General features: G+C 34.1%; 1 protein-coding gene across 1 annotated transcript in view; it reads right to left on the bottom strand.

Moving 5' to 3' along the window:
* Positions 1-2,596: 2,596 nt before the first annotated feature.
* LOC124541229 (serine protease filzig) overlaps positions 2,597-26,185 on the bottom strand; it is a 28,953-nt gene continuing 5,364 nt past the window's right edge. The window contains exons 2-8 of the mRNA XM_047119108.1: positions 6,879-9,190; positions 6,660-6,786; positions 5,908-6,094; positions 5,266-5,450; positions 4,587-4,702; positions 3,928-4,047; positions 2,597-3,463 (exon numbers count right to left, since the gene is read on the bottom strand). Coding sequence (XP_046975064.1) covers positions 3,299-3,463; positions 3,928-4,047; positions 4,587-4,702; positions 5,266-5,450; positions 5,908-6,094; positions 6,660-6,786; positions 6,879-9,190 — 3,212 coding nt within the window. The 3' untranslated portion in view covers positions 2,597-3,298. The remainder of the gene's footprint in view (positions 3,464-3,927; positions 4,048-4,586; positions 4,703-5,265; positions 5,451-5,907; positions 6,095-6,659; positions 6,787-6,878; positions 9,191-26,185) is intronic.

Here is a 26,185-nt window from a genome sequence, read left to right on the forward strand (position 1 = left end):
ATTAAGATATATTGAATTGATTTTAAATGTTATCTTATCTTACTTGTAACTCTGATTGTCCTTACAAGTACTTTTACAGTAATTTAACAATTTTATTAAAATTACTGTACTGAAATTGTCACAGTCATTGCAGGTTCTTCAAGTACTGAAGGCTCTTCAGTACTTAAAGTTGCAATGACTGTGGCTTTCCTGGCACTGCTTTTCTTTATCATAAATCACAAACAATATGTATGCATATGTAATCTATGTATGTAAGTCTCGGAAGCTGTGTAATAAACAGTGTAATCTTATAGTAAATGACGGTAGTTTTAGAAGTTTTATAAAATATAATTTAATTCATTATAAATGAATACAAACGTCACGACTCTATTCAGCCCCAATATTCAAGCCCCGTTGAGTGATTATGTAGTTTGTTATTTTTATCAATAACTGGACGATCGGACACCGATATATTTTATGTTGCGATTGTTAAGAGGTTCATACTGATTCATTTTCCAATATCCATTGGAATCCGTTCATTGGGTTCAATGTGGAAAATTCTGAGCCAAAATTTATCACTAATTGTTGCTTTTTTTAATGATATTTATACATTATTTATAAAAAGTTGTCGCCTGCGTGTATTGTTTTCTATAAAAATGCCTATGTGAGGACATAAGCTATATATACTACCCAAATGCCCTTAGGGTTCAAACTGTCTCCTTACCAAATATCATAATATTCGCTGTGGTTTGGCCGTGAAAGATTGACTCATGGAAAGACGGCATTCTCTAAGCGATCGGAACTTAGTTTGTGTATTGCCTAATTAAAAATTATATTATAATTATGTAAAAGTCATATATCCTTCAATGTAATCGTATATAACATGTTAATAAATATAATCATTGAAGCATTATAGTTGATTTTATTACTCAGACATTTTTAAATTTTTGTGATATAGGTAGGCGTATATGTATACGTATACGTATACGTATGTCATAACCATCCAAAGAAATTGGTGCTGCAAGAAATATTAATCCTTACATCATCAATGTACCCCAACCTTAGAAAATAATATTATGCCCCTTGTGCTTGTAGTTAAACAGGCTCACTACCCTTGCAAATCAAAACAACCATATTAAGTATTACTATTTGATGGAATAATTGTTCAATGAGTATATAGTACCCAGTTAGACGGGGCTGATTGGGGCACTATATATAATGTCCAAAATTATTTGGTGTATAACATAAATATCTAGATAGCAAATGGGGTTAAAAATTTTAATAATAATAAAATGAAATAAAAATAACTTCCTTATATATTTATTAAATGCGTAACAGTCATTTATTTATAACGTATAAATACATAATAATGTTGAGCATTTGATATTTTATTAATAATAAAACATAATACTAAAAATAGTTTTTTTACATATTTCTTAAATCACTACGACAGATATAACATCAGATAATATTTCTGAATTGATATCCTTTATTAAGCAGGAATAACAGAAAGAGATAGCGATATTGAGTTTTTCAAATAGTTGCAGTTTTAACATTATTGGAGTTTGATACAAAAATAATAAACATCCACTATATCCTGACCTCGCGTCTCATTTAACTAAAAAGTGAAATTTTTTTTTAAATTCACCACGCTGCAAATTATTAATATAGAATTTTATATGATATAAAGATTATATATATTCTATAGCACTCAGGAATAATTCAATATTATATATTATTATATAAGCGTTTTTTTTTTAGTTAAACAATATTCTGAGTTGCTTCTTTCCATTTTAATTAAGACTAACTGCTCTTGACCTTTTTTATTTTCTTAAAAGATAGGTCTTTAGAAAAATAGACATTATTAAAATATATTTTTAAAACTGGCATTTAATATAGATATTATTATAAGAAATATAATTATCTAAAAATAAACTGTACATTTTTTTAATTCGACTTATAATTAGAATAAATAACAATTTATTTATAATTATCTTAATATAAAAACTTATTGCTATATTTAAATAAATAAATGCATTTAAATTTACATTATTATTAATAATAATTTACAATATTTATAAATTTATTATTTATTATTAAAAATGGAAAAATATTTTTTATCTGTCTTAGAGAGCTATTAATTATTTTTAGATAAAATATAGTAGAATACTGGATTATGTAAAATACAAATAGTAATTTTTACATTTTTCTTAAGTTCAACTTTACACTTTCATGCTTTTATTATTAAGTAAGTTTATTTTTATTATTTTTATTTATATAATATATAAATTCAAATAAATAAGGATAGTGCATAATATACGGGGTGGGATGTAGTATATTGAATAATTTAATCATAATAATGGGATGATATCGTTTTGTTATAAAGGAATTTATAATAATGTTTTTTTTTTTAATTAGAAAGCGTTCACAAAAAATATTGCCTGTATTTAAATTAAAATAATAATAATTCGAACTTGGAATTTCAATTTCAAATCATTGCGCACTAAACAACTTTTTTTTTGGAACGCATTAACATTCGATTTTTAAAATTTAGCATCGACCAAGCGCTTTATTAAAGATCATTGACACATTAAAAAAAAGAATTCCAAATATTTTAGAACATTACAAAATATTAAAATGAAACGATTCGAATTTTAAAAATGAAAGTATAAAAATTTAATTTTATACACTTTCGTAATTAATTAAGTAAGTGGAACGGAATTAATTTTTATGGAATTTATCATTGCATTGATAAAATTGATAATTCGAAAGTTGAGTGAAAGGGATTTAATACACTTTAGATTTAACGATTAAATTTATAATAGTTTTTTTTTAATGATTGCATCAGACTTGCGTGAAGGTATAAAATATAAAGCCAAATAATGTTCCTCTAAATTTAAAAAAGGAATATTATTGAGAATGAAAAGAGGATCGTATATTATTATTACCCATCCAGGTAACAATACTTAACGCGAGATAAATCGTTCGTATATAATTACACTATGGGAATTTAGTAGGTACATAGGTATATATATTGCGACTATATAATAGTATACCAAATAACATTGAGGTATACAATAGATTTTGAGAAACTATAGTCCATTGCACGAGTTGAACTCCATGGGTACAAAATACTAGCAGCTGATTGGTCAAAACGCGCGGCTAGATATAAGCGAGACGAATCAGGTATGTCAGACAATCCTAAGCAATTATTTGACCAATCAAGGTCACGCGTTTAGTGATATCAACCAATGAACGCTCGAGGCGATTTTGGGAGCTCGTTTCGTGGAATGGATTTCAATTGATTATTCTAAGATGATTAGCGAACTCCCGTTAAAGACTTCAGCCAAGGTTTGTAGTATGTAGTCCTCATGTACACTCCTGGTAAGTACGGAGCTGCACATTTGATACCGTGGGATACAGTGCCCACTAATTGCCATTTACCATCATCGCGCTGCAGCACTAAGGGACCACCACTGTCGCCCTGTAAGAAATCATAAATCCATAGAATATATACAAGTTTCAAGCTTTAACTTATTTAAATATTTTTGACGATCTCCATGGTCGAGTATTGTGTACACCGGTTATCATGGGTATGTCACTCCGAACTTACGGGTTCGATTACCGACCGAGTCGTTTGATAAACCGTTTTTCATTAGTTTTCTATGTTGCCTTGGGACTGGGTGTTTGTACCGTCGTTACTTCTGATTTTCCATAACACAAGTGCTTTAATTTACATTGGGATAAGAGTAATGTCTTATGCTGCCAAATATTTATTAATTTATTTTTATTAATAAATGAGTTACCGTCAGTGGAACGGTTACATTAAAATGGTATTTAACAAACGAAAACAGCGTAAGGATAGGCATTTGTCTGATTATGTTAGTACTTAGGGGAAGTTTGCCCAGCTGTGGGACATTTGGTTTTGAGGAATGAAAAGTTACTTACTTCACAAGAATCCCTCTGTCCATTCGCGTAACCCGCACAGATGAAGGAATTGAGGATCTTCTTAGCGTGTCCAGCTGCGTGGAACATCTCCTGGCAAGCGCTGTTGTCGATCACAGGAACCTGATGAAGCAGAACATTTATATAACCTGATTACATTAAATACTCTTTTATTGATCTTATATGATTGATGTACTCGTACGCGAATAAGATGTTGTTCTTTGGAGTATTTACAAAATAGTTTTTATAGATACTTATAAACATTGGATCTGTTACAAATCTAGAAATTAATCAATACTATAAATGTGTAAGTAACTCTATCTGTCTGTCTGTCTGTCACAAACAAACCAATGAGTCGAACTTGATGATGTGAAGCAAATTTGGACTCCATGAAAGGACAAATCCTACTTTTTTGCCTAAAACATGACAACCAACAAGTCGCGGACGTCTATTAGTATGAAAAATTCCCTACATCACCAGTGCTTCACCAACCTTTGGAAATGAGATGTTATGGCCCTTATACCTTTATTTCGACTGGCTCACCTTGAGGCAGTACACACATGTATAGCTTACAGTACAGTAGAATATTTGACTAGTGGATCCAGTTATTATATCTGTATAATGTCTTTGTGATTTTTCTAACTGAATAATGGAATATGTACCTGAACTTCTTGCAGGATTGAAGGCACTACTCCATTGTATGTAAGACGTCCCCAACCAGTGACGGTTCCAACGCGTCCTGTGAAATCTGTGTCGTCTTGAGGCATGCAGATCGGTACTGAAAAGTTAAAATAAACACAATTATATGCCTTTCTGTCTGTCTATTAAGCCTTTAACTGTACTAAATTTGATGTTGTCAAACACCAAAATAGAACTTAGGCTACTTTGAGACTACCTGACAACTAACCCCTAAAATGAGCGAAGCCGCCGGTGATAACTAGTTTTGAAGATACACAATAACAATAAAAAATATATGTATATTTTCATCAAAAGTATAACACCTCGCCTCATTGCCTCCACTGGCGACAGGAGGGCTAGTTCGTTTTTTGCCCAGAGGATCGGATTTGCGATTCAACGGGGAAATGCTGCTAGCATTCTTGCCACCATTCCACGCGATCAAGATTTATACAGTAACTAGTTTTAGTCCATATATGTATATATTTGTATTTATTTAAGCATTTAATGTTATTAATTTTTATGTTAATAAATGATTTATAAATATTACTTATTCAAGTAGACCCATAGAAGTACAATTGAATCAGTCATGTTACAATATTGAAATAAAAGTTACCACCGGTTCGTTCTAAATCCGACCGGAAATAACCGGAAAAATCTAGTTACCTATATGAGCATCGAATTGCACGGGTGTGTCCAGTTCCAAAAGGGCGAGATCGTTTTCGAAGGTCGCGGCGTCGTACTGCCGGTGTACGATCACGCGCCGCACGTTCTTAGCAATCGGCCTGCGGGGCTCGGCATCCTTTGACAAATCGTTTTCACCGAACACTGCTATCAGAGATGCAAGGAATCTGTAACGATGATTAAGACGATATTATTATCAACTAACTATGCCTGCTACCTTGCACGCTTAAATTTAACAAAAATAAAAAAATGTATTGTTGTAGCCTAAGTTACTCCTTATTATATCAGTTATCTGTCAGTGAAAGTCCTGTCAAAATCGGTCCTGAAGTTCCGGAGTGTATTCCACAAACCCGCTTTGGAACAGCGTGGTGGAATATGTTTCAAACCTTCTCCAAGGGCGAGGAGGCCTTAACCCAGCAGAGGGAAATTTACAGGCTGTTGTTGTTGTTGTTATTATTATCATCATCAATTCTACTGTTCTTACATATAATTATATAAGAAAGTATTGTCTTGTAAATTAATAATTGATGCTGTTACAACTGACCAGTTCTATAATCGAGTGCATAATGACTCTTTTCTAAAAATTTACTAAGCTGTAGTTTTTATTGTAGAATTTCAACTGACCCAGGTTGACAATGAGCAGCGGTTGTTACGAATCTGTTGGTGATCAGCACACCACCACACTTGTTCTTGATGACGAGACCCATCCACGTCGACTCTCTGACTAAAACCTGCCAAGGCCACTCGCCGAATTTGGCATCCTTGCCACCAACAATACGACCTGACTTCATCATTGGACGGACTCCACATACTGAAAAAACAATGTAACTATTTTTATCTGAAAGCTTTTCATTGTTGGGTATTATATATTGGTTTCATAATGTTGTCTTAAATTTTCGCGATTATTACACATTTAAATAAAACTAATTATAATGGATGAATCGCGTATATTAATTATTTTTAAACATCCCGACGTTTCGAGCACTTTGCAGTGTTCGTGGTCACGGGTAGACCCGTGACCACGTTCATCCATTATAATTAGTTTTATTTAAATATATTGGTTTCAATTAAATACCAGACTGTTATTTTATATCAAGATCACATAAATAACCAAAGCTTGTATATTCAAATCCGGGGAACCCCACAAAATACTCATGTGTGTATTTGTAATTTATTGCGTGCTCAGGTCTCTCATCAAATAATTTCGTTGCACGTGTCAAATAAAATTCTATACTATCTCTATTCATCAAATCGCAATTTAGCAGCGAGGAATTAATTCCAAATCGCCTCCTCAATAGAAGAAGAGCCTTAGTCCACAAGTGGCAGATTTAGTGTTCTTTATGTATATTTATTTATTATTGAAGGATGTCACTTACAATTCTTATCATTATAGTCAATGACCTCAGGTTGTTCCGTTGTGACCTCATCTTGCTCTGTTACCGTCGTTGTAACGGTGGTCGTGGTGACTTTTTTTGTCGGCTTTGATTTCTTTGTGGTGGTCACCTGAAAGTTAAAGAATAACGTACTTAAGATGCAATATTGGACATAAAATGATACCCTGCGAGTGCTATCACCAATTTAGTTAATGTACTTACAGGTTTTTTTGTCGTTGTAGTTGGCGGAGGCGTTGTTGTTGTTGTTGTGGTTGTTGTTGTAGTTGTAGTAGTTCTCTTAGAAGGTGTGGTTTGTTTGGGTGGTTTTTTAGTCGTTTTTAACGGTTTCTTTGTTGTTGTTGTAATTCTAGCTGGTTTTCTCGTAGTTGTCACTGGTTTTCGAGTCGGGACAGTTTTCTTCGGAGGCTTAGCTGTGGTTGGTTTAATAATTGTCGCGTTTGGCTTTTTGTCAAGAATGACTATGTCATGCAGCTCCTGGAAGGTACCCTGGAGGCTGCCCACGATTTTGTTCACGAAAAGGTTCATTTTATCATTTAATTTATCATCATCTTGCCAGGTTGGCGTTGAGAAGTCCACATCATCCAATTCGTTATCAGATATAGACACGCTTGTGTTGAAAATGTTTGAATTAGTTCCATTGGAGTTGAGCATTGGATTTCTAACTGGTGGGAAGTTTATAAAGTTATCGGGCGCTGTTTGCATTTCTGTTTTCATCGTCGTCGTTGAATGATATTCTGTGTAGGAATCGTAACTAGGCGTGCTCGAAGTTGATGAAGGCCCAGTTGCTGTAATTCTGTTTGGATAAGGCGTGGTTACCGGTGATGGTTTTGGTGTAATAACAACCGTTGGTGAAGATGGCCTTTCATAAGATGTCTGTGGCTTTGGTTTTTCAGTACTTTGAGGTGGTTTTCCCATATAAATGTTATTCGTTGATTCGATATGATTGTTTACGGTTATTTGACTCACTGGTTTCTTGAATGGTTCTTGAGAAATTTCAACGAATTGTGTCTCTTCTCCAGACGTTGCTAAATTGGGATTATTTAATACGATGACTGTTGGTGTTACACTCGAGAAGGAGTCAGCGGCGTCATAAGTTGATAGGAAATTTGATGGAGTAGTTGCTGGTCTCTTCAAAGGCTTTGATGATCCGTAGTTTGATGATGAAGTAACTGGTCTTTTCAATGGTTTCGATCCCGTGACGTAACTTGTAGAGGGTGGCTTTCTTGTTGTTGTAGTAGGTTTAGATGTTGTGGTTGAGCTTACATAACTAAATGTTGTAATAGACTCACCGAACTCCTCTGGGTTAGTGGGATATCTATTAAATGCGTCTATGTCTTCGCTAGTCGATTGACTAGGCTTAGGTGATGAATAATATGGTTTGATAGGTCTATCATCTTGAGGTATGCTATTTGGTGTTGTATAAATATTACTGTAAGATGGTTTTTTGGTTGACACAGGTTTTTTGTTTAAATATGTAACATAAGAAGTACTGCTTGGATACGTCGACGGCTTAAGTGTAACATAGTGTCCAGTAGTTATGTAATAGTTGGGGAAACTACTACTGTATGATATGGGGGTGACTGTAGATGGAGATGGTGAAGATTTTGTTTCCATGACATCTAAAGTAGATGGGGAACTTACATCGTCTTTCATACTCGGAGTACTCTCGTTGAGCATTTGTATAATACTATTTATAGATGAAAGTTCCGGCATTTTTTGGGTATCTTTTGTAATAGTCGATACCATTACATAGTTTTCTGTTGTAGGCTGTTTCGTCGTTGTTTTATTTGCTGGTTTTGGTTTAAATACAGGCTTGTATACTGGTCTATGTGTTGATACAATAATTGAAGGAGAATGAACTGATGTCGACGTTGGTGCAACCGTTGGTTTAGTTTGCATTGAAGATATTTGAATATTAAAATCTGATGGTCTTACAACATCGTTTACTTCTGAACCATTCTTGTGTAGAAGTATTGTGTCAGCTACTACGTGATTGATTGTGCTGTGTGTGTACACATCTTCTGGTTTAATATAGAAGTTGTTGTCTTTAGGCGGAGTACTTAAGAGAGTGTTTGTAATCTGATTGAAACCTTCAGATATGATTTCTGCTTGACTTTCAGTGCTGAAATCTTGTTCTGACTTCATTGTAGATGTAGACACTTGGTTTGTACTTGGTCTGTACCCGGGTGTGATGACTGGTTTGAAACTGTTATGCCAAGCACTCAATTGCTCACCATCGTAATCATCAGTCTCCGTTTCAGGGTCAGGGTAATCTAGGTAACTTGTCATAACAACACCGGGACCTTTTGGTAAATGTGATTGGCTGTCTGATGGTAGCTGACAGCATGCTCCGAAGAGAAATCCATCCATGCATGCACCGACGACCTCTCCGCCTCTTTGCACGCATTCATGATTAAACATGCATATTGTATTGCCTCTGTTGTATTTCGCCGCTCGGCTTGCTTTGCAATATGATGGTGTTATTTTATATCCTCCAAATAGTTTACGGCCATCTGAAAATAAAGGAATAATTTAATCACGGAAATTTGTATATAAAATAAATAATACATAAAAAACTACGATAATTTATGAATATTAATCTATAATAATAATAATAATCATTTATTTCAGACCATAATTTACATAGATCCATATAGTGTTAGTAAAAAAAAATTAATTAATCTTAATACCTAAATTGGTTAGTAAGTTCACAAAAGCAATTTTACTTAATTATTTATGTATGACATTTTTCTTTAAACTAATTTTAAACTATTCTACTGGACTACGTGAAGTCGTATCCAGTGAGCTAGTATTGGTGAATCCCAGCGGTCCGACAATGCACGCAAGATGGTGTAGTATAGTGCTATAAAAAACGAACGAACAGTTAAATTACATTGTATGATTTAATTTTAATTTTTGGGCTTTAATTGTGCCGAGGGGTCCAACAGATTATTTCGTCAATGCCACGTGTTATGAAGAAGACACGAATGAGGTTGTAACTACAGGCACAAGGGATATAGCATCTTAGTTCCCAAGGTCGTGTGGGTGATGGTGACCACTTTCCATCAGATGGCCCATTTGCTCGTCCGCCGTAGCATAAAAAAAATCTCCTTTTTTTATCGCTAGAAAAACGCTTTACGCGCTTCTCCCACGTGATGGAAAGTGAGGGGGTGTGTGGGATTCCCCGGTTTCCTGAATGCCTAGTGCGCCCAGGTCCACCGGGCTTACCCACTAAAACACCACACCGGTACCCTCTCCGTCTTTCGGCGGGCGCCACGGGATCGCTTACGCATGCTACCGTGACGCCCTGACGGTCGGCCCGCCTATGCGGGCCTCCAATACCTAGGGGGGGTTCTCAGGGTACTTAGACCCCCGTGATTCTTAACTCCTAAGTTTAATGTTAAGGGTAACTCTCACACACATGTTTGAGGTCTATGGTTCATAGACTTTTTTTTCTTTAATTAAAAATAAAGAAAATTGCCAGTTTTATTAGAAAACTGTCATCGTTTTGAAAGTTAATTTTATAAAACGATTTGAACTGATTGCTCTTGGCATTTATGTGAATTAATCTATAACATATAGATTGGTGAAACTATATCTACGGCATTCGAAAGTGTCGTACGTGACTTAATGAAATAGAAAAAAAAAACATAAAATTACATGTAATTTTCTATATTTATCGTTTATTTTCAAACGCTTGATAGTATGTCGGGTAATTTTCCTTTCCGTGTTATTGCTATATGATCATCTATTAAGTACCCTTTATTTTTTTTTTGTATGATGATTAGTTAAGATGTCTCAAATTCCCTTATTGATAAAACCGAATAAACCAATGATCTTGTAGTAAACAGATATGTTATTAACGCGCAAAAAGTGAAGACTAGAAAACGTCCTAATTGGGACGTTTACTTTTAGTTGTTTTACTTAGTAATACGTTATAATACATCATAATTACGTAGTTATACGTTTTGCGTAATTAAAACATCTAGTTATCCCTTTTACTTATTGTTTTTATCAAGCTATCCTTTTTACTTGTAACGAAATGTAAAATAAACGGTCCCCGGCGCGGCACAATTTTTTCTTTTGTTTAGTATGGTTATAACATATCTGTTTATTAGAATATCATTGGAATAAATTTAATAAAAATCCAAATGGACTTTATTTACCCAATAATCGAACGTTTCGAAAATATGTATTGCAAATGAATAATACATAATTGAAATTGAAGATAACTTTATAAAGATTGCGGGTTCAAACCCAGGCAAACACCACTGAATATTCGTGTTCTTGATTCATTTCGTGTTCGGCGATGAAGGAAAACATCTTGAGAAATCCTGCATATGTCAAATTTCAAAGGAATTCTGTCGCATGTGTATTTCACTAAGCCGCATTGGAACAACGTGGTGGAATATGTTCCAAACCTTCTTCTCAAAAGGCGAGGAGGAATTAGCCCAGCAGTGGGAAATTTACAGGCTGTTGTCTTTCTTGTCAGATTTATACAGTAACTGTTTTCAATTAACAGTTATATATTTAAGGATTTAATGTTAATAAATGTATCAGAATTGAAGTAATTAACGTAAGTCTGAACCGAGCATCAATTGGTTGACAAACCGAAAATCAATTGGACCTTTTTTATGGCGACCAATAAAATTCATTGGAAAGTGTTCCGAATAACTCATTGGATTCCATTACAATACTATTGGTATTCAGAGCGTCGTATCCTGTTCCGGAATTATTGTAACTACATAATTACACACATAATATTCACTATATGTAACACGCGACTTCGCAGATTTGAATCGTAATTTTTTTTTTTAATTCATTGCGAATTTTAAAAGGTCAACTATTTTTATTTTGGGATACAAATTTTGTTTAAAACATTCCTGCGATACGGGGCGTTTAAGACCTCGTATAAAAACTATCATAATACCGGTACGGGGCTTATTAAACCCCGTAACTTTTAAGAAACTAAAATTGGATGATTGTTCAAAGATTTCACGGTCAAAGAGCCCCCTATTAAGTAGGTACACCATAGCATTCTTTTTTCAATGGCCATCATATATTTATCATTTTCCAACAATATATCAAATAGACAGACATCTGTATTTGAAGGGTGACACATACGAGGCGTTATAGACCTCGCTCTCGCTCTAATCATGAAATGTCAATAACCGACATATTATGATATGCGATTTTGATGCTTTTATCCTTTAAACGTCATAATTGTTAAAGTCAATATCGCTTATTACATTTTGTCGATTGATTTATAAGATTTTCGACTTTGTGCATGATATGAGTTATACAAAATTAATCCTATAACTTTTTAAATGAGCCAAAAGTCGTGTCAATGCAAATATATTGTTTATTTTTAAAAATCAAAATAAACTTTATTCAAGTGGGCTTTTACGAGCACTTTTGAATCAACATTTTACAATTAAGTGAAACAACCACCGGTTCGGAGAGCAGATTCTACCGAGAAGAACCGGCAAGAAACTCAGTAGTTACTCTTTTTTAACATTTAAAAAATACAAAGTCATGTTCGTTAAATACAAATACTTATTTAAATTAATATATCCTGCTTGGAAGTCAACAGGTATTAACTCCACGCCTTTTTATCATCTATAAAATCTTGTATTGTTTATTTGTTACTCATATTCTCATTCTACCACTATTAAATTACAATCGTGTAAGACGTTTCTTAGTGGTGACGTCATAATATACACGTATTATAAAATCTCTCAAATGTCAATAAAATAGCGCGGAATTTCAAACAATAATTTCTAATTCATGAAAGTATTTCATTCCACTTTCAATTTAGGTAATGTATAATTCATTACATCTCCCGAATTAAGGACAGAAAACGCATTTCTGCATAAAACAAACATTTGTAACCGGTGTGAACGCGACCTTACCTACTCTTGTATGTACGGTGACACTTTGTTGCTTTATTTCTAGGTCACGGTCGAAAACTGTTTTAAGGTTACCATAGACTAGAAAAAACTTAGACATGCCAATTAAATTTCTTTTAATTTTTTGTTTCTGTGGATTTGTTACAAATATATAATTAAACATATGCCGTTGAATATGTTGATGTACTTTCGTAATTTAAATTAAATATTTAAAGTAATGTTAATAATTTGAGTTTCTAATTCATGTCGTATTAGAGGTTGAAAAGCCTCCACATTTCTAATTTCGAGGGTATGATTTTTTATCCAGTTGTAGAAAAATTATATAATTCTTACTTGCCTATCCATTTAAAATACAACATAGCAATCTTAAATAATAAATGCGTAAGTAACTCGTGTCTGTCTGATGAGCTTTTGCGACTTTCAAGAAATTTCAAGGGGTATCAAAGGGGTATCAAAAGGTATCAAGTAAGCTTGAACCTCAAGGGAAGACATAGGCCCTTTTTATATCTAAACCTACGAACAGTCCCCCCCCCCACAACGTGAGCAAAAGACGCGGTTAAAATCTAATGACACATGAATTCAAACTACTAATTTTAATTGTATCGACCAGATAGAGTTCAAATAAAAGGAATTCTTTTATTTCTATTTTGACTCATGACAAATATGTGAATTAGAATTAAAAAAAAAAAAAAATTATATTGAACGTTATCACTGTTGAGTGATTGCAATAGGTTAAATAAATATATGCTTTGAGTCTAAGGCAGATAGACTGACAAATGAAATTCCAAGGAAAGGTTTCTCAGAACATATCACATAGAAATAATAATAATCACCTCTTGATGTAATTACGGCCACGGTTGATCAAAGGCTACCGAAATGGGCAAGAAATGGTACATGGGTGTGTGAACAACGATGGACTCTCTATTACCTCAATATCCGACAGAACTGCAATCTGAGATCATAGGCAGATGGACTGACAAATGAAATTCCAAGGAAAGGTTTCTCAGAACATAGCACATAGTAATAATAATAATGATCTCTTGATGTAATTACGGCCACGGTTGATCAAAGGCTACTGAAATGGGCAAGAAATGGTACATGGGTGTGTGAACAACGATGGACTATCTATTACCTCAATATCCGACAGATCTGCAATCTGAGATCTTAGAGAGATCTATCCAAGACGTGACTGTACAGCTCTATCATCTTCTTAGCTCTATGGAATCTTTCAAATAACCCAGCCACTAGACCAAGAAGGTACCCATCACAAAAACAAAATGGGTGCCGAATGAATACCTAGAAAGGTGAACTTTTGTAAAGTCATTATATATCTATATTAATATTATAAATGTGAATGAAACTCTGACTGTCTGATGCTCTTTGAGCGCTGAACCGAATTTGATGAAATTTAATGTGAAGCAAACTTGAACTCCATGAAAGGACATGAGCTACTTTTTTTGCTTAACATATGAAAAATAGTAGTTAAATAAAACAATAAAATACGTATATTCTATTCTAGATAATGACCCTAAAAATATGTATATAGCACAGACATAACTACCCGTATGAAAGTGTTATATCTTTCAAACAAGCTTATCCGAAACGCGCTGCATCTTCTATTATAAGTTTTATGGATATTGGTTCAGTAGGGTTTTCCTTTAGGCAAAACAACAACAGCCTGTAAATTCCCACTGCTGGGCTAAAGGCCTCCTCTCCATTTGAGGAGAAGGTTTTTAACATATTCCACCACGATGTTCCAATGCGGGTTGGTGGAATAAACATGTGGCAGAATTTCTATGAAATTTGTCACATGCAGGTTTCCTCACGATGTTTTCCTTCACCGCTGAGCACGAGATGAATTATAAAGACAAATTAAGCACATTAATCAGCGGTGCTTGCCTGAGTTTGAACCCGCAATGATCGGTTAAGATGCACGCGTTCTAACCACTGGGCCATCTCGACTCTCTAGGCAAAACAAAAATTGAATAAGTATATATATATTTATAAAACAGTAACGCCTCAACACGTAACACGTTACTCGAACGATTTAACAATTTCATGCGGAACCAAAAACGAAAAGTACTTTCACTCGATGACGTCACATCCGCATTCGTAGTGGATTTTAACGTTTTACCGCAAAACGATTCCGAGCCCGTGAAAGTGACCACGGGCGCGGAGACGTTATAAAATTAATCATTAAATTTATTTTGAAAGTGCAATTTGAGATAATAATTATCACTTGATATAGTTTAGTTTAAACCACATCCTGAATAGTTTAGTTAATGTACTCTATTTACCTTTTTTGTTTAAATTTATTTAACTTTCTGATTGTATAGAAATAGTTTTATTTATTTACTAGCGATATTTTGTTTTTATAGTTTTAACATTTAATTTATATTTTTGTTGCTTTTTCCGAAATGTTTAACAATTGTCGTTTATTATTAATATTTATTTATTATATTATATTTTATTTATTTCCACCTTGATGTCCGAAAATCCACAACAGCGCGATTTCTTAGACATTTTCTGGCTCGCACAACCACTTTGTGGAACAAGCCATCGCCGGCGGTTTTTCCGAACCGATACGACATGGGAACCTTCAAGAAAAGAGCGTACTCCTTCCTTAAAGGCTGGCAACGACCTGCCCCCTGGTGTTGCAGATGTCCATGGGCGGTAGTCACTTTCCATCAGGTGAGCCTCCTGCTCGTTTGCCAACAATCACATAAAAAAAAATTCTACTTATTTACAAAAAAATCTAAATCAATTATCAGTCGCGGATAAAATCAGAAACGAGGTTATCTTATAGAGAACCAAAGTAACGGACATAGCTCGGAGAATCAGCAAGCTGAATTGGCAGTGGGCTGGCCATATCTGTAGTAGGACCGATGGCCGCTGCGGCTGAAGTCCTAGAAAGGAGACGTAGACGACTTCGGACCCGCTGATACGACGACATACGCAGGATCGCCCGTAAAAGCTGGATGAGGGAAGCAGAGGACCAAGTAACGCGCTCTGGGGGAGGCCTATGTTCAGTAAACAGTAATAGCCTGATGTTGATGATGATTGCATCGATAACGTGCTCAAACTTTGGGAAGTAATATGACATTGCATGTTGTTACAATGGCTCATTAGTCATTTTTGAATTACACACCGCGACATTACGAAAGATGAATTTAAAATACAGGCTAAGCACGTTAATTAAGTGCCATCACGGCTTCTGTTGTTTATAAAAATCATTCATATATAGTACGACACAACTCGGATGTAGCATCGGCAAAATTCGTAAAACCGATCACATCCGAATTGAGTACGCTGTCCCAAATTATCAATATCAATTTCTTATGTGAATATGATTTTTACACAAACTTAATAACTTGTAATATCATATGACCTAATTAATATATTCGTCAATTTGACACGTCGATTTACATGCACTTGCTTTCTCGGGTTGAACTGACGCGAGAATCTATAGCGTCGAATAGCGTCAAATGGCGCGATAGGGAGCTATTTCTATTGGTTGTATCAAATGGTTTTATTGAATTTGTCGATGCTACATCTAAGTTGTGTCGTACTGTACTCGTATATCTTTATAAACGATATATAGTAAAGTAACAGGCTAAAAATTTCCCACTGAGAGGGCTTGGAGCATATTCCACCCCGCTGTTCCAATGCGGGTCGGTGGAAAGCACATGTGGCAGAATTTCAATGAAATTAGACACATGCAGGTTTCCTCACGATGTTTTCCTTCACCGCCGAGCACGAGATGAATTATAAACACAAATTAAGAACATATATCGTGGTGCTTGCCTGGGCTTGAACCTGAAATCATCGGTTAAGATGCAAGTGTTCTAACCACTGGGCCATCTCGGCTCAATGTAATGATATATAATATATAAAAGAAATGGTGTCATTGAATTGACTCCACGGTGACCCACTAACCCTTATATATACAACGATTAATAATCCAATCTCGGGTAAAAACTCTTGTCTTTTGTTTGTTCACGGTAATTTTTCCATAAAAGTAAAGTTCCCACTACACAATGGCGACAGTAAGTATATAGCAGAGATATCTTCAGAGCGATTAGCATATTTTCTTACTTTAAAACAATTCTCTTCAATATATTAAGACGCGTAACGGTAGTGCGGTTAATTGTTCCATTTTTAAATTTTAAAAATTATAAGTTACTGGTGACCCACCCAAGCTTCGCACGGGTTTTTAAGAAACTTCTAAAATTATCAGTGTTTCTTTACTATATTGTCCATGTATTATACACAAAAACCTTCCTCTCGAATCACTCTATATATTAAAAAAAAACCGCATCAAAATCCGTTGCGTAATTTCAAAGATCTAAGCATATATAGGGTTAGAGCGCGGTAAGCGACTCTGTTTGTACTATGTAATGATGTTCGATTATTGAAATTTAAATTTAAGTTTTTTTTTTTTTATTTTCTTAGTTGTTAGTGTAAGGGAATTGTTTCGTCAATTCGATTAGAATATATTTTTTTAATTTTATTTTATTATTATGAAGGTGTTGAGACTCTGGTTTACGTCTCGTGGTTATATAGAAATGCTGCTGAGTTCAATCTACCACTTGTAAAAAAAGTCGCCATATTAAAAAACAAATGGCATACTAAAAAAAAAATTCTTACTCCTCATCATCGAAACTAAATTATTATTTTATTTTCTTTGAACGTGTTGTCTTTACACTTCACGGTTATTTATAAGCATTGTCGAGTTCAATCTTAGTGTCGCCTGTAAATTCCCTTTGCTGGGCTAAAGGCCGTCCCTTTGAGGAGAAGGTTTGGAACATATTCCACGACGCTGTTCCAATGCGGGTTGGTGGAATACACATGTGGCAGAATTTCTATGAAATTAGTCGCATGCAGGTTTATAAACAGAAATTACGCACATGAATATTCAGTGGTGTCTAGGTTTGAACCCGCAATCATCGGTTAAGATGCACGCGTTCTAACCACTGGGCCATCTCGACTGAGTGCTGCCATATATTTTTCCAAATATGTATTGCATGCTTAATCAATAAAATTACCCTCACATAGTATATTCAAGTAGTATATCACTAATTATAGCTTTATAAAGTTCGAAAGTCCATAAGTCAACAAATCAATTAAGCGTATTTCATTTTGTAGGATGTATGTTTTCAGATCTGAGGTTCATTAAAAGTGTTAATGAAAAAAAAAAAACGAAAGTAGAACGCGCTAAAAGGTTTAATGCATTCTAATTATATTAATTTCGGAACATCAATTCTAAAAATTTAGCGAATTGATGGAAGTATAGTGAATTAAGCTCCAAAACTTCTCGCCATCGCGCGCCATATTAAATATTTCATTTTCCCGCGCTTTCGCCATTTGTCACTCGGGATGACAGATGCTTTTTTTTTAATAAATAAATATGGGACAACACCACATACATCACTCTGATCCTAATGTAAGTAGCTAAGGCACTTATGTTATGGAAAATCAGCAGTAACAATGGTACCACAAACAACCAGACCCAAGACAACATAGATAACTAATGATAATCTACATTGACTCGGCCGGGAATCGAACCCGGGTACATACCACTCGACCACGGAGGTCATAATAAATAAGTTTGGTGGTAAGGCTTTCTTCAAGCCCGTCTGGGTAGGTACCACCCAATCATCAGTTATTCTACCGCCAAATAACAGTACTCAGTATTGTTGTGTTCCGGTTTGAAGGGTGAGTGAGCCAGTGTAACTACAGGCACAAGGGACATACCATCTTAGTTTCCAAGGTTGGTGGCACATTGACTATGTAAAGAATAGTTAATATTTCTGACAGCGTCATTGTCTATGGGTGATTATGACCACTTTCCAGTAGGTGGCCCATATGCTCGTCCGCCAACCTATACCATAAAAAAATTCACAAATAATATATATTAATATAAAATATTAATCTAATACGTATTAATATGCATATTATTTATTTCGTGCAGGACTAAGATAGACTCAATTGGACCGTATCCAGAATTATAGCTCGTTCGGAAATAACACTTTTTTAGTCGAAAAATTATGTATATCCGCAAAAATCGCCTCATTGCCTCCACTGGTGACAGGAGGGCTGGTTCGTTTTTTGCCCAGAGGATCGGAATTGCGATTCAACGGGGAAATGCTGCTAGCATTCTTGCCACCATTGCACGCGGTCAAGATTTATACAGTAACTAGTTTTAGTTCATATTTGTATGTATTTAAGCATTTAATGTTTTTAATTCTTATGTTAATAAAATTTTTTTTTACTTCAAAATATTATTTATTTAGATATTTCGACATTAAATCCATGAAATTCAATGATATGGCATTTCAATGACAATGTGTGACGTGTGTCAGTAATTAGTGCACATTTGTTTAGTTTAATTATTATTTTAAACGAGAGAAGGCGGATTTTTACACTTCATTAATTACATAGTATAAACCAAAGCCGCTTACACTGTCTGTCCCTATGTTTGCTTAGATCTTTAAAATTACGCAACGGATTTTAATGCGGTTTTTTTTTAATAGATAAAGTGTTTAGAGAATAAGGTATTTGTATAAAATACATGGACAATATAGTAAAGAAACACTGATAATTTTAGGAGTTTGTAGTGTGATGTTGTAAATAAACAAATTCTGTAGTATATTTAGTATCAATATTGCACCCGTGCGAAGCCAGTAGGTCGCTTGTTCACAACCGAGCCGAGATGGCTCAGTGGTTAGAACGCGTGCATCTTAACAGATGATTACGGGTTCAAACCTAGACAACACTCAATATTCATGTGCGTAATTTGTGTTTATAATTCAACACGTGCTCGGCGGTGAAAGAAAACATCGTGAGCAAATCATGCGTCTCATAGAAATTCTGCCACATTCATGAAAAACAACGACAACAACAACAGCTTGTAAATTTCCCACTGCTGGGCTAAGGCCTCCTCTCCCCTTAAGGAGAATCCAATGCGGATTGGTGGAATACACATATGAACAACGTGGAGGAATATGTTCCAAACCTTCACCAAAGGGAGATTTTTAACTTGAGTCATTTTTAACTTTGTCGTTTCGTAAATTCAAATCGTTTATAAAAAATACATCGGTAAAAAAGGCGTATTACTCGATACAAGATTTTGTAGATGATAAAAAAGCGTGAAATTAATACCTGTTGACTTCCACGCAGGATATATTAATTTAAATAATTGTATTAACTAACATGATTTTGTATTTTTTAAATGTTGAAAAAGAGTACTTACTGAGTTTCTCGGCGGATCTTCTCGGTAGAATTTACTTTCCGAACCGGTGGTAGCTTCACTTAATTGTTAAATGACGATTCAAAAGTGCTTGTAAAAGCCCACTTGATTGAGGTTTATTTTGATTTTTTTTTGTCTTAACCCAGCAGTGGGGAATTTACAGGCTGTTGTTGTTATTGAAACAGAAGTCAAAATTGATAATCTGAATACACGGTGGCCCGTCAGACAAGTGACGCAGATCAAAGCTGTCATACGAGTTTCAGACGACCTAGAACCGCTACACCGCATCGCTTAACTTGATTTCATTAACTATCAAGGTGTATAAAATGGCAGGAGCCGGAATCGATCCCGGTATACATTGTAAACATCAAAACCAGTCAGCTGTACCGCGTACCGTTATCTCGGCAAACATATTATCTTAATGTTACTGCTTAAATTAATAGATTATTTGACCGTGATATAAAAATATAAATACTCAGGTAGGCGGACTGCCAATATGATCATGATGGTACGTGGTCATCACTTTCTATATATATTTATGCTTGAAGATATAATAATAATGCATCATATTATCAATGTGCTATTAATACTAAGTAGTGCTGTGTGGTGGTAGAATGGGTGGGCGGTACCGACCCAGATGGCCTTGCATAAAGACATCTAAATAAATCCCAAAACCTAGCACGAGCGTATAGCAACGTGGTGAAATAACCTTAAGGTTGTTAGGAACAGGCAGTAACAGAGCCAGAACTTGACTCCGCTGAGGATAGGCTTTAGCAGAAAAAATCGAGGCCTTTCATTCTCCTTTAAACAGTAAAACAACAACAGCCTGTAAATTAACACTGCTGGGCTAAAGGCCTCCTCTCCCTTTGAGGAGAAGCTTTGGAACATATTCCACCACGCTGTTCCAATGCGGGTTGGTGGAATACACATGTGGCAGAATTGTTATGAAATTTGTCACATGCAGATTTCCTTACGATGTTTTCCTTCACCGCTGAGCACGAGATGAATTATAAAGACAAATTAAGCACATGAAACAGCGGTGCTTGCCTGGATTGGAACCCATAATCATCGATTAAGATCCACGCGTTCTAACCACTGGGCCATCTCGACTCTTTGTCCCGTGTACTATTAATTCAGGAACTGCTACATTCCCAAATTACTTTCCTACGCTTTAATCGCCTACCTCTCCTTCTTTTGTTTTTCTTGGGTACCACCCATTACCATACTAATACTTTCGTATAAGTATAACGGCTGTAGGGACACGAAAAGTCAAAAACAAAACTACTTTAATGTTTTTTATTTATGACACAGATATCACGTGCGAATCTTAAATCTTTACTTAATTTTAAAGTATAATAGTTATTTATGAATTAAGAAGGAATCTACAAACTCTTCGGAAAGAAAATCGTCAGATTTGAGAAGAACCAGCCAAAGATACTAAGTGCTTTCGTATTCGATCACTTCTATCTGATTATGCTGTCTATAACAATAATAAAAATGACACTGTTTTCTACATATCATCATCTAAGCTCTAAGTTTTTGTAACTCTTTAAATATTGCCACTTCTAAGAGTTTAAATACTATGCAATACTAATATTTATGGTCTGGTAATTGAGGGATACATTTTTCTTATAAAATTGTGCTAGAATTTTTTTTCTGTATACAAATACACAATATAGTATTGAGTAAATAATAGCGACAAAAAGCTGTCAATTTTGGTGTAAAAAAACTCCAAATAAAACCGATTGAATATTGTCGCAAAACGTTTGGTGATAAAAGGCTATTCTCATCCAGACCTTTAGTATAATACTGCCAGTATTATATATAATATACTAGATGCCTTTCTACTTCCTCCCCCTAAAGTTAAAATTACTAAAATCTTCTCACAGCGAATGTTTAAGTCATAAAATAAAAATTCAGAAATATCAGTTGGCTAGGCTCATTAGTTTTAGCCGTTGACAGACATCCAGGTTAAATGTGAGTATCGATGGTGTTGCCAGTAAAAAAATTAACAAAAAAAAATTAATATCAATTAAAAGTTAATATATAGTTTTTACTTAATGTAGCAGTAACATCATAGTATGCGGCTCATTGGCCGCGTCGGTATGCTTTTCCTTTACGGTCTAATTAACAAGTATTGCTTCCGTATACCGAGTTACAGCAAATTGTATAATGTTACAATAAAACTTTGAGGAAGGTTAGGGTACGAATATACGTGTAAAACATTCGAAGATATATAAGGAAAACAAATTACATTCGGAAACGATAATTGGAAGAAAAGAGGTTGGTTGCAGACTAAACTCATTCACTTATTAAAAAAAAAAACGCATCGGCAATGTACTTCTTTGTTGTGTAGTTTAAATTTCGAATACAAAAGTCGCCAGGAAACTGCTGTGATAATTATGTTTTGTTATCCAATTTAAATTTCGAATTTAGAACGCTCCAGAAAAGCTTGGATAATCCTTTGTTGAATCTAGTTTTCCTTAAAACATCTTCCTTAGGCTGTACTATTGAGTTACCTTTGTCTAAAACATAGCGAACCAAAAAAAAACGATTGACCCGAAATACCAAAATACTTTTTATATATTTTTGTATCATTTATGACGTCATATTTTTACTTGTCAATTTTGAAATACGAACACACACAAAAAATATAAACCCATAAACCTATTTAAATTTACTATGATCGAGTAAAAAGTGTAAGATACGATATACATATTACAAGATAACCAGATGCAAACCGGTTCAAACCGGTATAAAACGATTCATACCAACAATCAAATGAATTGTATTTATTTGAAATACCGATGTAAGACGCCGTTTCTATTCCAACATTTTCACTTTCTTTGACCTCTTACTTTCTTCGCCATATCTTAATGTCATGCTATAAAGTCGCAGTGCACGACATACATTGCTGATTGCATACGTTGTGAATTTTGATTGTTGAAACTGATACCGTAATGGATTATTCATTACGTGACGTGTGAAAACAACGGATCGTCGATAAATTTCGATACTCGAAATGGAAGGCGTTTTTATTTATTCGGTCCATTTTGTGAATTTAACGGATTAGTACTATGTATTTTTTTTTTATAAATTTGTTCGATTTTTAAATTTTCGAATGTATTTTATATTAAATAATATGCGAGTATTATACTACTAAATAAAAGTGTTACATTTATAATACTATTATATCTTTTTTGTATTCTGGTTAAACTTATTCGCGTTATATGGAGAAGGAGAAATGCTTATGTTTTGGAAATGAAGCGATCGCTTGCAACTAAAAGGAGCATAACGTACTCTTAAATTTAGTGGGGTATTAAAAGATTTTTAATAATTATCTATGAGTTGAATTTGGTCTACGTATCTATAAGAAATATTAGTGTATGGTGATGTGTATGTGTGTGTATTAAAGTTTTGATCTATGTATAGAATACAACGCCATCTAACGAATCATAGTATCGTTATAAAACATAAAAAAACTCATATTGCTTAACATAAATATGACCATTATGGGCACAGATAAAATTTCTTTTTTTTAATAGTAATTACTATTAAAAAAAAGATGTCTTGCTTAGCTTTTAATTAGCTTGTGTTAGACGGGGGCTAACACAATAGCTTTAGGGGTAAGGAACCTGCAACATTTTTTGGAGGCATTTGAATTATTCCACTATTGACACTTTATGTCTATACGTATCTATGGTGTAAAAAATACAATTCTAGTAAAATAATTATAAGATAATGAAACAAAGTACAAAGATCGTTAAGTTCTAAGTTATCTTAACTAAATATTTTACTGGGAAGTCATATTTTATGGAATGTTTCCTTGTTCAATCGATAAGGCACTTACCTATTATTAAAATTATTTTTTATTTATTTTTGGATCTATGGTTTTTTACCTTTGCGTGAGACTGACAATGAGAATTTAAAAACACAATGTTTGTTGTAGTAATGATTAAATTCAGAACTCAGAATGAACTCGGTATAGTACTATAAAACTTAGATGTCGCATCGGCAAAATTCGTAAAAACGATCACATCCGAACTAAGTAAGCCATCCCAAATTATCAATATTTATTTCTTATGCGAATATGATCTTTACACAAACGTAATAACTTGCAATATTATATGACCTAATATATTCGTCAATTTGACGCGTCGATTTACATGCACTTGCTTTCTCGGGTTGGACTGACGCGAGAATATATAGCGACGAATAGCGTCGATGGCGCGATAGGGAGCTGTTTCTATTGGTTGTATAAATCGGCAATAATCGGTTTTATCGAAGCTACATCTAAGTTGTGTCGTACTATAATTGTTTAAACGCAAATATTTTCAAATTTAGAATTTTAATTTGAATGAAATTCTCCCAATCTTGTTTCGTTCTAGTTCGAAGTTTGATTTTCGACGATTCGGCGATGATCTACCGTCAAATGACTTCTGACCAAATGTGATTAAAAAGAACACAGTTCATTGACCCTTGGTCTGTGGTTTTTACCGAAATAACGATTCATCTAGGTCTTTTATAATTGAATTGGACAATATGGATGTTTTACTGAATGCTGTTGATTAAGGAATAGTGGATAAGTGGTCTAGTATAATTACGGTCAGAAATGTAATGACTAATTTCAACAACCACGAAAATTATCAAGATATATTAGTCAACCATTTATCATCTGTGGAATACACACAGACGCTTCTTCGCTCACGCACACTACGATGAAACGGCAAATCCGACATAATTCAAAATCTATACATTAGTTCAATGTTGTTTAATTTAAACATGTATCACTTCTAAGGTAACCTTTATCAGCTGTTAATTTTATTAATATAGTGGTAAGTTTATGATGTGTGTGTGTGTATTATTTTATAAATAAAAAAATATGGGAAAGATTCCAGTCGTCAACGATTTTTCGTGTAAGGCACGGGGTGGTACGGATTACGAGGTACTACTGAAACTCGACATAAAAAACAATTGTATGTTCTCACAAAAAATGTTTTAATCCAAGACCTCTATAGGGTTTCTATAAATCAGATCAATGTTGTTTAGTTTAAAGAAGTATTTCTTTTATTGTTACATATATCAGCTGTTAAGTTGATGGTGTAATTATTTCAATTATAAAATATTTATTAATAAAAAAATATCAGGAACACATCAGTCGTCAACGATTTTTCGTGCAAGGCACGGGGTGGTACGGACTCCGAGCTACTACTGAAACTCGACAGAAAATCCCAAATAAAATACAATTGTCCCACAAAAAAGGTTTTAATCCAAGCTCACTTTTAGACTAACGAGGCAGTCAAGTATTATAAACCGAACGTAACCAGTAGGTGGTCTACTGTATAAGAACATTTAGTAAATATTACGAATTAAATATAACCGGTTATTAATAGAACCTCTTTAATTGTAGTGCTTAATTAATTTGTATTGAAAATGTTACCGGAATTCGTTTTATATACAAACATCTTTTGAGTTTTTTATTAACAGATTCATAAATACTAACAGTAAGTTGTGGTTTGATTAATTTTGAAGTATCATACATAAATATGCACTCAAGCTTTCAAAATCAAAATTAAAATCAAAATATACGTAAGTATAAGTAACCTAAGTAAGCAGTTTTGAATCGTCATTAAAAAAACTTAAGAGAAACTACCACTGGTTCGTAACGCAGAATGTACCGATAAGAACCGGCAAGAAAGTCATTAGTTACTCTTTTTCAATTTTTTTTGACTTTACCGATTTTGATTAAATTATTATGTTTGATAGACTTACTGATGGAATAAAGACAAAACGGTACCTCAAAACTTTGACTAACATTGATTTAAAACTGTTGAAGGCGTTTTGTTTTTAAATTAGTGAAGCGTTAATTAAGGTTGTCAGTAAAAAAAACCCGTGTAGTAGGAATACCTCGTATCTCGACAAATAAGCTTGTCAAAAGATTATACTCACTATAACTACTATTACAAAGCAATTTCACATTTTTAATAATAGCTAGCCGCTCCGGCATCGAACAGATGCAATGCTGATACTAAATATACTACAGATTTTTTGTTTCTTTATTATATTGTCCATGTATCATATACTTTCCTCTCGAATCACTCAATATATTAAAAAAAACCGCATCAAAATTCGTTGCGTAATTTTAAAGATCAAAGATAAAGGCAGACAGCGGTAAGCGACTTCGTTATATACTATGTTATGATAATGACGTTTATAAATTAATTAATAAATCGACACAAAAAAATACTGGTTGGTTTGTGTCGGTGACTTACAAAAAAAAAAACAAAAGCATTGTGACGTATCTCAAGGAAATCTCATTTTTAATTGTATGTATGCTTTCTCCGAATAAT

Source organism: Vanessa cardui, chromosome 27, assembly GCF_905220365.1.
Source record: "Vanessa cardui chromosome 27, ilVanCard2.1, whole genome shotgun sequence".
In the NCBI taxonomy this organism is placed as follows: domain Eukaryota; kingdom Metazoa; phylum Arthropoda; class Insecta; order Lepidoptera; family Nymphalidae; genus Vanessa; species Vanessa cardui.